Source organism: Hippocampus bargibanti, linkage group LG03 (assembly GCF_051943395.1).
Source record: "Hippocampus bargibanti isolate YZ-2025 linkage group LG03, ASM5194339v1, whole genome shotgun sequence".
In the NCBI taxonomy this organism is placed as follows: domain Eukaryota; kingdom Metazoa; phylum Chordata; class Actinopteri; order Syngnathiformes; family Syngnathidae; genus Hippocampus; species Hippocampus bargibanti.
In genome coordinates this window covers 10,936,709-10,949,208 of record NC_142736.1, presented here as the reverse complement: position 1 = coordinate 10,949,208, position 12,500 = coordinate 10,936,709, and the positions used below count along the sequence as shown (strand labels likewise).

The 12,500-nt window shown below is 41.6% G+C and overlaps 1 protein-coding gene across 2 annotated transcripts in view; it reads right to left on the bottom strand.

The window, feature by feature from the left end:
• Positions 1-7,675: 7,675 nt before the first annotated feature.
• Positions 7,676-12,500, bottom strand: part of gch1 (GTP cyclohydrolase 1) — a 27,613-nt gene continuing 22,788 nt past the window's right edge. Inside the window, exons 4-7 of one of the 2 annotated variants that reach the window (XM_088991939.1) lie at positions 10,838-10,869; positions 10,688-10,772; positions 9,789-9,903; positions 7,676-7,769 (exon numbers count right to left, since the gene is read on the bottom strand). In XM_088991939.1, the coding sequence (XP_088848065.1) occupies positions 7,752-7,769; positions 9,789-9,903; positions 10,688-10,772; positions 10,838-10,869 (250 nt within the window). In that variant the 3' untranslated portion in view covers positions 7,676-7,751. Of the gene's footprint in view, positions 9,904-10,687; positions 10,773-10,837; positions 10,870-12,500 lie in introns of both variants that reach the window. The other variant, XM_088991940.1, reaches the window with a different exon arrangement.

Here is a 12,500-nt window from a genome sequence, read left to right as displayed (position 1 = left end):
CAACTATCCTAATTTGGAGGATCACAAAATTGAATGTTGCGTGTAGAATGTGAATTAGTGATTGATAAATTTGAATTCATTTATTGCCCTCATTAAGAGTGGAGACATAAAAGTCCCTCGAACAGCAATGTTATGGGATGGCTGCCAAATACAGATCAAAATCTTTTTACACCTGCTGAAAAATTCTCCTTTTTGAACCATTTTATTGTCTATTGTCCTGATATTGCACACCCAAGAGGGAGAGAGGAGGACTCGATTTAAGTCCTGAGGCCATATAGATAGACAACATGATGCCTTTTGACTTGTCGTATGTATTTCTTTTTACGTTGTTCGAGGCAGCACGAAGCATAAAGACGCTCGCTTTACTTTCAACGTGGCTGAGATTGTAGCGATGGAGCGTCCACGGCTTCATACCAAATAGTATATGACATACAGTATCATCAACATGCTGTCTGGTATTTTGATTTTTATTTGTCTTAGTTTCAATCTCAGATGAGAGACTCCATCTTCTTTTTGTGTTGCGGTCAAGTTAATTGAGCAGCATCTCATGTGTAACAATTTTTTTCATTACTTGACTGTGTTTCTTTATTGCATTTACGGTCGCTTCATTTTGATCAAAGAGCCGATGTCCTGTATTGACTGCAGGCTTGCATATACGTACGTGTATTGACTAAAGAGTATTGTTGTTTATTATTACAAATGAAAAGACTGGTTAAAAAAGGTCAAAAAAATCTGAGGAAAATGCAGAAAGAAAGAGTAATTTATATTTCCACCCTGCATGCAGAAGGCTGAGAGTCATATTTAGAATAACAAATGGCAGTGCCTTTTTTTTGTACTCGAGACTTTTACCCCTATTGTAAATGTGTTTTTTGTGTGTGTGTGTGTTGGATATAATAAAATTATAATAAAATGTAAATCTTCTCCCAGCAAACCAGCGACAGCAGTGCTGGGTCTGTGTTCACGCTGCAGATCCATTTATTTTTTGAAGTCTAAAGTATATTTGTCATGCTTGGCCCTGCTTCCGGAAACTTTTTCATTGGTGACACTGGCGACATGTTTTTGGCTCAAAGTCAGTATTTTTTTTAATACAGTGCTACCTCGGTTTACGAACCCCTTGGCTTACGGACCTTTCGGATTACGAACGTTACATTTCTGAAAATTTTAGCTTGGCATACGAACTATTTTTCGGGATACACACGGAGCTGCCACAATGAGTGATGTGTCGTTCACGAACGAGCCTGTTCTCCTAACAAGAAAATGGTGTCTGGATGTTTTGTCCTCTATTCCCTGCCCCCAGTCTTCGGTTAAAGCCACGTGATTGGTCAAGAACGCAGCAGTGAGGGGGTGGGGGGTGTTAAACATTAAAGAGACAGGCAGACAGAGCGAGAGTGAGAAAACACTCTCTCTCTCTCTCTCTCTGGCAGTCCATCGAAGTCGAAGATGACATAGCTTCCATTCTTATGTGGGGTATTGGACAGTGGTTATTGTTGCTGGCGGCGATGCCACTGTAGGTGACTATGAAGCCCGATTCTGGAGCCACAAATCCTGCCACATTCAGGACATGTGAGGCCAGGACCGGGCTGGCGGGGTGGTACTGAAGCAGCACAAAGGTGACTTTGCTGGTGCCGCACGATCCTCCTCTGGGTGCGTTTGTCTTCAAGTTGTGTCACCCCTTCGTGGCATTACGAGCGCCAGAGTGGCCTGTTAGCTGCAGCAGACTCCAGATCGCTGGGCTTAATGTTGCAATTCCTTAGTCTGGTTAAGCTGGTCTTTGTATCGCAGTTTAGGACCACCAGGCTTCCTATTCGCTGACAAGAGTTGTCCATAAAGCACCTGTCGAGGCAAGCGGCAGCTAGGCATCCGGATGACATGTCCAACCCACCGGAGTTGCCTCTTTGCCAGTATAGCCTTGATACTGGTGGAGGCGGTGCATTGAAGGATGTCGGTGATGCCAAGGATTCGTTGGAGGCACCTGATGGCGTCGATAGATGGTCCAGGCTTCTGCGCCATATAGCAGCGTGGACACACACAGTGCTTGGTAGACTGTGACTTTTGTTGGAGTTCTCAAGTGGTTGTTTTCGAACACACGACGACGCAATCTGCACACAAGCACACACACATAAAGCAATGTTTAGGTCACCTTTTCTAGACCCTTCCTCTATAAGGGGTGAGCAGTGCGGACCCTGAATAGGGCTGCTCAGACGCACAGGATGCTGCCGAAGGACAATGTTGCTCCATCCCATCTTCGCAACGACCATCAATCCTGTACCGCCCCTGTGTAGGAATCAAGCTAGAAGCTTCCAGTCACATCCATGACCTGCCCCCGTCACTTTATCCTATCGCCAGTGGACTTATATGGTAGAAGCTGAAACATGTGCTACTAGTGGATTTAGTGTGAGGGACGGGGCGCGCCATTCCTTCCCCCACATACTTGGCCGCACCCACTGTATTCCAGTGCCATGAGTGAGGACTCAAGACGACCTTCAGGTGAGTGCGGTTGCAAGGGGCTGCCGGTGGTCCGATCTGTTGGACTCCGCCTACGCCTACCCCCGGGTGCGGATTTGGGATCACTCTTTGTCTGGCCTCTACCCTCCGACTTGTTCGGCTTGGGTGACCCTGCCAGGAGTACAAAACTCCAGCCGACATAGCTCTCGGGGTCATGAAGACGCGCAAAGTGCCTCACCACAATAAGGTGGTGATCCCAGTCGAGGCACGAGAAAACACACAGACACGCACACACACACAGACACACACACACGAAAGGGAGAGAACAGTGCTAAGAAACAAAAAAAAACAAAACAAAAGTGAAATGTTGAGAAAATGTATAGAAAACAGTGAAATTTGGACCTGTTTCAACTTTGATAGTTCAAAAGCAGAGTGTAGGCTGGAAGGTTAAAATATCCCATCAATCAGGCTCCACAAATAACCCACACAAGCCATTTGTACACTTGATGCAAAAAGCTATCATCCCAGCTAAACAGAACACAATTGATGAGGAAGTAGGTAAATTATCGCAGAGAAAGCACCTACAAGAGATCATTCCTCAAGATGGTGAAAGAAGAAGGCTACGTTCCTCATCAAGTGTTTAATGCCGATGAAACCGGCCACTCTATTCCATCAAGCCATCAACGACTATCACAAAGGTAAATAAAACCACTTTATTATACTGTACAGTTTTATTTCTTTAATTATAATACCATAGCACATTTATTATACATAAAATAAGGTATATTTTGTGTCGTTTTAAGGCTTAGAAAATTTGAAAGTAGAAAATTGTTTTATGGGGACCTGGGAACTGATTATTCTCATTTTAATGGTTTCCTGTGGGAAATTAATTTTTGGGATACACACTTTTCGCCTTACACACTATGTCTTGGAACCAATTAAGTTCGTAAGCCAAGGTATCGCTGTGTTGGTATTTTTATTGATAATATCAAGTCATAGCAACAACCTCTTTCTTGGCTTTTGATTGAGCAAATGCAGGTGTCAATCCGTAAACATCCTCTTGTGTGTTGACACCAAGTGAACCATGTGAACTCAGCCAATCAGCCAACTTCACTTGGTGCCGTTGCCGCGTTACGCCCACGGAATTAATATGGAAATGGACTCACAATTGGCTCCTTGCAGCTGAAACCAGAAGGCAGCCATTTTTTGCCGGCGCTCATGCTGACCACTTATCTTACATTTTTTCGCTGCAGTTTTTGATACTCGAATCCCCATAGGGAGTCGTGAGAGCCTCTCAGAAATCAGTTTGCTCCAACTATTTAGCGCATAAAATCTCTGTATGGTGAATTTTGACTGACAGAGATGATGTTTACATTTAACCGGGGATTTTTTTTTCCCGTTGATTACTTTGTTATCTGACGGTGTTGATGTGTCCGACAACATGAAGTAGACCGATCTTTGAGCAGCACTCAATGGTTGTACTCCCGACAAAATTCATCAGTGCATTCTTCTAGATGAAATGTGCATGTGGTTCTTCTCTCCGATTTTGTGCACCACCTTTTCCACCTCGTCCCCCCAAAAAAATCATATGGAAATGTTAAATCAGTGTGTTGAAATCAAGTGTGCCAAGTGTGGCGTCACAGGTGCGCACCGCGGCTTTGATGGGAAACTCAGCCCGACACTTTTCCCACGCTTGGAAAGTATAAAAGAGCAGCCGTCGCGGGACAGCGGTCAGATTCATCTCAGACACAGAGACACGCGCAACTCCCAGAGACCTGCTCAACATCGGACAGAGTTTCACAGCACGACTTGCTCGACTCCACGCCACGATCAAGCTCTGCGAGACATCTGCGCGTCACTTCCCTGGGAGATTTGACAACCACGATTTAACAAATAAAGAAATTTGACAAACTCTTTACCAAGCATGTGTTGCAAGTAAATGGCTGCCGCCGGTGTTACGGTCATTAAGCGCCATTGTTAGTCCATTCATATATAAATCCAAGCTTACGCCCACCTGTCTGCTTCCTGTTCTTTGTAGGTACTTCCATGAAGTTCAGAAATGTTTTGGTCTGTACAATACATTTACATGTTTGCGCGCGTGTGTGTGTAGGCGCGCAAGAGAGATAAAATGGGTGTGGGTATGTGTGTGTACGAATGCATTCAAACGCTTTCATTGTTTTGTTGTAATTTGTTGAGACATACCATAATGCTGTGACTTGGCATGCCCTGTTATCACAAAAAAATAAACGAATACACAATTAGAAGATTTCTATTTTGTTTGTAGATTTCTATTGTCATCAAACATTCTGTGTATATGTATGCGTTGTTCATGGAGATGACAATTGGCCCAAAAAGATTTTGTTTCGGAAATTACTAGCACGTAAATAAGTAAACAAAAGCTGTATACTGACTGTGACTCATTCACTGTCAGACGATGTGCAGAAATGTGTCCACTCCAGTGCCAGCGTTTTTGTCATTTGTACCCAAATTGCAGGACCCACAGAATATTGAGTTTTAGGACTACATAAACATTCAATTCAGCATAAGAAACATTAGACTCTTTTCTTTCATGATTAAAAAAAATAATTCCGAAGTCATATGGGTCTGGAGGTATCTGAGCTTGAAATGAGGGTGGCTTTACAAAAGGAAAATGCTGCCCCTTTGCCAGAGGTCTGACCAGTGCTTCATCAGCAAACCATAAATTCGGGAATGGGCAGTGAATCGTTAGTTAATCGCGCTAGGAAAAAGAAAAAAAAATGACCATAGACTTGACACTAGTGAAGTCCCCTTCAGAATCCTAAACCTGGATGTATCGCCAGAAGTATTTGGACAAAGACAAAGTATTTATTTTGCATACGTATTTTGCACTGCCTCAGTCAATGTGAAATGAAACATGATCAAATTATCGACATTCAGGTTTGTTTGTTTTCGAGAATTTTCAGTATTTATGGTGGAGTAGAATTTGCAGTGTAAAACATCTATTGTAACCATAACCGTTTTTTTGTTTTGCATTAGCACAGTAAATGTGAAATAAAACAGTACCAAATTGTGGATATGTAGGTTTGGGGGAAAAAAGCTTTATAAAAAAAATGGTATTTTACTGTTCAGGATGTGCCGTCAATTTAGAGAGCATTTGTTTTTGAGAAATGTTGGTATTTATGCTTTGGTAGAATTGGCATTGTTAAAGATTTATTGTTGTAATCATAACTATTGTTTTTTTTTCTTGTAGTAGTAGTAGTAGTAGTAGTAGCAGTAGTATTCGTTTGAGTTTATTGTCTGTGCTGCTCTCAGCCACTATGACACTAGGGGGCATAGTTGCCTGGTAATTAAGGATTCAGAAACGAAGAGGATTTTGACTGGTGAGTAGAGTTTTGCTTTTTCGAATGTTGCTGTGCCGACGACCGTTTTGTGTTTGGGAGCCTTTCACTGAGCATCTTCATCTTTATTAAGTTCATCGAGTTGCTCGTTCTGTAGCCACAAGGGGACATAAGCCAAGCCCGGATAAATACAGAGGGTTGTGTCAGGAAGGGCATCCAACGTAAAAGCCGAAACAAACATGCCAATCAAACCTCTGATGATTTGCTGTGGCGACCCCTTGAAGGGAAAAGCCGAAAGAAAAAGAAGAAGTCAAGACATTAGATTTTTTTCATGATATTAAAGGAAAAGAAGAAGACTTATTTAGGAATCCTGTTGTCAGTTGCAAATGTGGAGTATCTGAACACGATCCATTATGTAGTGCAAATTCAAACTGCAAAATAGCTGGCCACTTTTTAGTACCAGAAAGTTTCTAAGCTATTTTTAGAACCATTAGAATTAAAAGTTACTATGGCTGAGTGGGTTTTAATTGGGATTACTGAATTTAGTTCGAGCAGTGGTCCCCCACAAACGGACACTCAGTTACAGTTACCTCGAACTTTTGATTTTCTGAGTACAATCATGAAGTATTCTTACTGGCTCTCATGATAGCGTGTGATGTGGTATGCTTTCAATAAGGAGACATGAATGTTAACTTTAACACGGGGGAATTCTGTACTAGTGATGGGAATTCCAGCTCCTTTCGGAGAAGTGGTTCTTTTGGCTCGGCTCGCTAAAAAGATCCGTCTCTTTTGGCTCCCAAATGGCTTCTCAGTTTTTTTTTTTATTACATTAATTAACTACCAATAATCATGTCAAATTATGTTAAAAACAAATTACTCATGTAAAAAATACACAATATCACATATTTTTATTTATATGGCTTGATTTATATGTGCACAGAGAGCATCCACTAACTTTCACTTTCCATGTGGTTCTTCCGTTCTGATGATCAGCTGTCACTAATTTTCTTTTCATATTAATAATTCTATCATACCAACTAGTAAAAAACTATAATTGAATAATAATAACAGCATAATGTGATAACATTTGTTCACCTGTCTACCCCCCCCCCCCCCCCACTCTCTCTCTCTCTCTTCACTGCTGCGTGTGTCTGTAATTCTCCCCTCCCTCCTGTACCATGGATACCGACCAAACACGTGCGGCTTTAACCGAAGACCGGGGGCGGGGAATAGAGGCCAAAAAAAAGTCGGCTCCTATTTCACTTCAGAGATCCGGCTCTAAGAACCGCCTCGTTCGCGAATGACACATCTATTATGTACCGTTTGCCATCGACTGGAAGACAATTGTTAAGAGACGTCAATGACTGGCTGAGGAGTTGGATGAATAATCAAAGACGCTATTTGGAACAAAGACGTGTTTTCATATTTATTCATTTCCCACAGCACAATGGTCACGAGTCACTGGCATAGACACGAAAAGGGAACTGTTGTAGCTGTTGAGGGAGGAGAACACACGATTGACTGGAGTACGTCTTTATTCCAACTGCTAACAAGTGGATCTAACTTGAACATAGAAAAATGCAGTAAAATATTCTCATCCTAAACACATCCGCTGTGCACCTGCTGGGTGAGACGCCTGGTCCTAGTGCCCGCTACCTGTCATTTTTACAAAATATTTCTGGACCTAGCATTCGTGTAAAAACCGGACCCTTCGTTGGCTTCGGTTTTATCCTAGTCTTTAAACATGTCACAAATTGTATTGTTGAAAAGGCCAATATCGTTTTGGTGTTCAATTGACTCGCAGTCAAAACTCAATAGTTTTAGCTTGATTTGAGACGATCACGCTAAAGATATGTTCAGAGTTTGTCCAAACAATGACCAAATAATGTTGATTTCAAGACAGGCAGACAGGATTTGTCTTTTTCCGCAGAATTAACATTTATTGATTGATGTTCCTTTGTCGTGACTCCATTGGCTTGGTAGAGAATTTCACAAGATCGCACAACCCTGAGGGAAAGACAAGAACTTTTTCTTACCATCACAGGAAATCCAAAGAAACATATCTAAAGTGACAATAATAGCGAAGGGGCCGCACAATTGGCTTTTCCTCTCGGCAAGGCCACACAAAAAAATGAGCCGCGCTCACAATTGCAAACATACAACACAATAGTCATTACAGTATAAGGATGCATTCGGGAACCAAATGCAAGACACAATTCAACTTGTAACAACTCACCAGACATAACATTGACACACACCAATTTTCCTTTTGATTATGAGCTTCACAATCAGCGACACATGATTGAGGCAAGTTGGCACACACAGACCATCAGAGAATAAAAATGAGCATGAAAATACATAGACTATATTCCTTCCTACGTTTCAAAACTTCTCAAAGGAATGTTTCTGTTTATGGCTAATCTATCTTCGATGCAGCTCAGGTCTGACCCACCTGACTGACCGGACGCATTCACACCAGTGGGCACTTAAGGGTATTTAATTAAATAAACAAACAAACATGTTTTTGGAATGTGAACAGACGTGCTGTCCTCTGTGGTTCATCTGACCTACTCATTGTCTATCCTGCTTGACCTCATTGGGGTCACCTTGTAGGTGACTGTGGTGCGGAACACCTTGGAGTGGTCACCATCCAATCGCCGGGCATAATCAGAAAAAAAACACAAATGACTTTCAACCAGTCCAGGGTGCACCCCACTCTAGGTTAGAGAAAGAGTGTGATAGAAAATGGATGGATACTATATTTACATTGTACAATATTTTTAACAAATTGCATCATCCTCTATACACATACAGTGATACCTCGGTTCACGAACCCCTTGGCTTACTAACTTTATCGTTTACAAACGTTAAATGTATGAAAATTTTACCTTGGCATACAAACTATTTTTCAGGATACACACGGGGCTGCTACAATGAGTGATGTGTCGTTCGCGAACGAGCCCGTTGTCCTAAAAGAAAATGGCAGCCAGCTTGTTTTGGTCCTCTATTCCCCGGCCCCAGTTGTCGGTTAAAGCTACGTGATTGGTCAAGAACGCAGCATTGATTGAGGTTTACAGAGATAGCGTGAAGCCATTCTCCCCAAAATAAAATGGCTGCCGACATTTTTTTTGTCCTATATTCCCCGACCCCAGTCTTCGTGATTGGTCAAGAACGTAGCAGTGAGGGGAGGTGGTTTAAACATTAAAGAGACAGGCAGACAACAGAGAGCGAGTGACAAAATGGATAGAAAACAGTGAAATTTGGACTTTTTTCAACTTTGATAGTTCAAAGGCAGTGTAGATTGCAAGGTTAAAATTCCCATCAATCGGGGTCCATAAATAACCCACACAAGCCATCTGTACACTTGATGGAAAAAGCTATCAACCCAGCTAAACAGAACACAATTGATGAGGAACCAGGTAAAATTATATTATACGTTCCTCATCAAGATGAAACCGGTCAGTCCATTCCATCAAGCCGTCAATGACCATCACAAAGGTAAAAAAAACGCCTTTATTATAAAGTACAGTTTATTTCTTTAATTATAAAACCGCAGCACATGTATTATACATAACATAAGGTACAGTTTGTGTAGTTTTAAGGCTTAGAAAATTAGAAAGTAGAAATTTATGTTTTATGCGGACCTTGGAACGGATTATTGTCATTTTAATGGTTTCCTATGCGAAAATGATTTTTGGGATACACACTTTTCGCCTTACACACTGTCTGGGAACCAATTAAGTTCGTAAGTCAAGGTATCACTGTACTTCACCTATAAATTAGATCTGTCAAAAAAAATATGATGATCCACCATTTTCTTGAGAATTACTCAGTTAATTCCAACGATCTGAAGTGGAATTTGAGGCAGACACAGTATGTCTGATCTTGTAAAGTAAGTGGAATGTTTTCCTTCCTCTGTTGTAACACACACTGACACACACACTCAAACAAGCTTGCACATTAGCTGGTCCTTGCAAAATGAGCTAAGCCCTGTTATCAAGTGAAGGAAGAGCTTCAGCTCCTGACCAGTGTCAGAAACTCATCACGGGTTTTGGGGTCTTCCCTGAAGACTCCCAACATGGTGCTGGTGATGGTCTTGCTGTTCATCTTTTGGACGCCTCGCATCACCATACACATGTGACTGTGGACACGAACACATGAGCAGATAAGTGGTGATGGTGACGGTTCTTCGTAAACGTTTAACATAAATAGGAGGTAGGCTGCAAATTATTGATCACGATAAATGACATTATGGAACACGAAACAGAGCAAATACTGTGAACTTTTTGAAATTGAATTGAAAAGCATGACGTGGAGCGCTATTCCCGAGCTCGTTCGAGTTTTACTTTGTCTTGCGGGAGTGCCGACAAAAATAATAAAACATTTGGACACAGTCTTGATAAAAGGTGTGAAACTCATTTTTTGCCGTGGGCCACATTGTAGTGACAGTTTCCTCTCAGGGGCCATTTTGAATTTGGGGAAGCCATTCGAATGTTTCATCCCCTCCACAGATTACATATAGAGTGCATAACGAATGAATGAATAACTCGTGTTCAAGTAAAAAAATAATGACTGTTATTGAGCCATGAGCCAATTTGAAATGTTGGCTCTGACTTTAGCGATCATCATAGAATTTCCCAATTTGGATTTGCTTTCGCGGGCCGAATAAAATGATGTGGCGGACCAGATTTGGCCCCCAGGCCTTGACTTTGACGCCTGTGCTCTAAATGTTGGTTTTATATCCATGGTGTTTTTCTCCCTTTTTTGAAAAGTACTGCCCTCCATTTGATATGGGGGAACACACTTCACATTATTGTATAGAAAATGCTTGGATGGCCATTAAGAGTGTTCACATTTGAGTGGACAGTTAACAAATGTTGGACTGTACAAATAGATGATCCATTGAGCATTTTCTGTGTACGTACGTTGCTTCCATGATAACGCCGACCCCGGTGGGGTGTAGGGCTTCAGTGATGGCCACGGCTATCTGCTTGGTCAGCCTCTCTTGAACTGTGAACAAACATCATGGATGAACTCTGAACCCAACGGCTGCAAAGCAAAAGTTGCGGAGGTACCTTGAAGTCTGCGGCTGTAGATCTCCACAATCCTGCGGGGGGGAAAAACGTGTTTGTCAAGTAAAAGTCAATGTACTTTTTCTTCCGTTTATGTGCCTACATTCAAATTTTAAACGTCAGCGCTGTACTTAAACAAAGACTTCCAATAGAGTGCGTGACGTAAGATGGGTCAATAATAACTTGGATGACGACAAACAGCGAGTCGAGGATTGCAAGCATCTGAAATGTCTTTCTCAGCCACAAGATGGCGACATAACTGTTTGTAAAGCGATGGTGGTTTGCATTATTTTCACGCATTATATTTCACGCTGGTCGCTTGTTTAACCCTCCTGTGGTCTTCGGGTCAAAATGACCCTATACAGTGTTGAAAATGCCCCAAAAACGCCCTAAATGATATTTTTTAACTTGAAATTGTATGGCTTTGCCTAGATTGTCTCCAACTATTGAAACATTGAAATTTCGTTTGAATTTCAATTCCTAATGAAGCTGTACCAAAAAAAGTACAAAGATAGTATTGGAGTGTAAATGACCCATGAGGCAAATCAAGTTGAGATTAAGGTCATACCATTTTTTTTACACATCACAGAATGTTTCAATGTTTTATTTGTGTCTCATACATAAACCAGACGAGATAGGTGGCATTCTCGCAGATGGCAGAATTTCTTTTTTTGTGGATTTCAAGGGGTTGTAAGGGTGCTACATATGACCGGGCCCCCTAATTCTCTGTATGCTGATGCTGTGTTTGTACATTATGGCATTGAAGAGGCTCTAGAACTGATTTTGTTTTTCTGATATCCAGCAAGACAACTGTTTCAGAAGACAAAGTCGACAATGTATCAGAAGAAAATGAGGAGGAATATATTGTAACCCAGAGTATGATCAATCATCTTCAGGACCCTCATTCTATTGATCATACCAACAATAGAAAAAATATCCTAAAATGACAATTCTGAAGGGTTTTCTCAAATATGGAGACAGCTGGAAAAAGAGGGATGAGACCGACCTGCAGGCCGACTTCGGGCTATGAATCTTAGCAGGTGATCTGGAGATAGATCAACCCTACCCAACCTGATGCATCATAAGAAACGAAGAGGAGGGTGTTACTGGAGAAGCTAGGAAAGACACGTGTAACTCATTGAACGAAGGAAACATGTCCCCCGCACAGAAGCCTAAGCAACAGTGGTGAGAGCTATTTAGAGTGTAGGAGCTCCTGAGCAAACTGAGGATCCAGCTACCACAGCCAGTTCCTCAGCTTGTGCAAGTAAAAGAAGAGTTGCAAGTTCTGCCGGCAAAATGACTGTAAAATACATACTGTATGCTGATAGTGTAAGAAATATATACACAAAGGCCGCGCACTTACATACTGCGCTACATCTCTTGATTATTTGAATGGGTTCACTTTTTTCACATTTTTGTCTTGTAATGTATTGTTCTAAATTGTTCGTTGGAGGGGAAAAAAGAAAGTTTAGTAATTGAAATGTAAAAAAATACAATCAAAAAATCGTTTTTGCACAAATACAAGGTTTCTGAAGACAGGTCATTTTGACCCGAAGGACACGGGATGTACAGAAAATGAGGACAACAGGAGGGTTAAGCACACTTCTCTCGTTTGCACATGTCCTCGTGTTGTCTTTTCTTGTCTGATTTTGACCGTGGTCATACT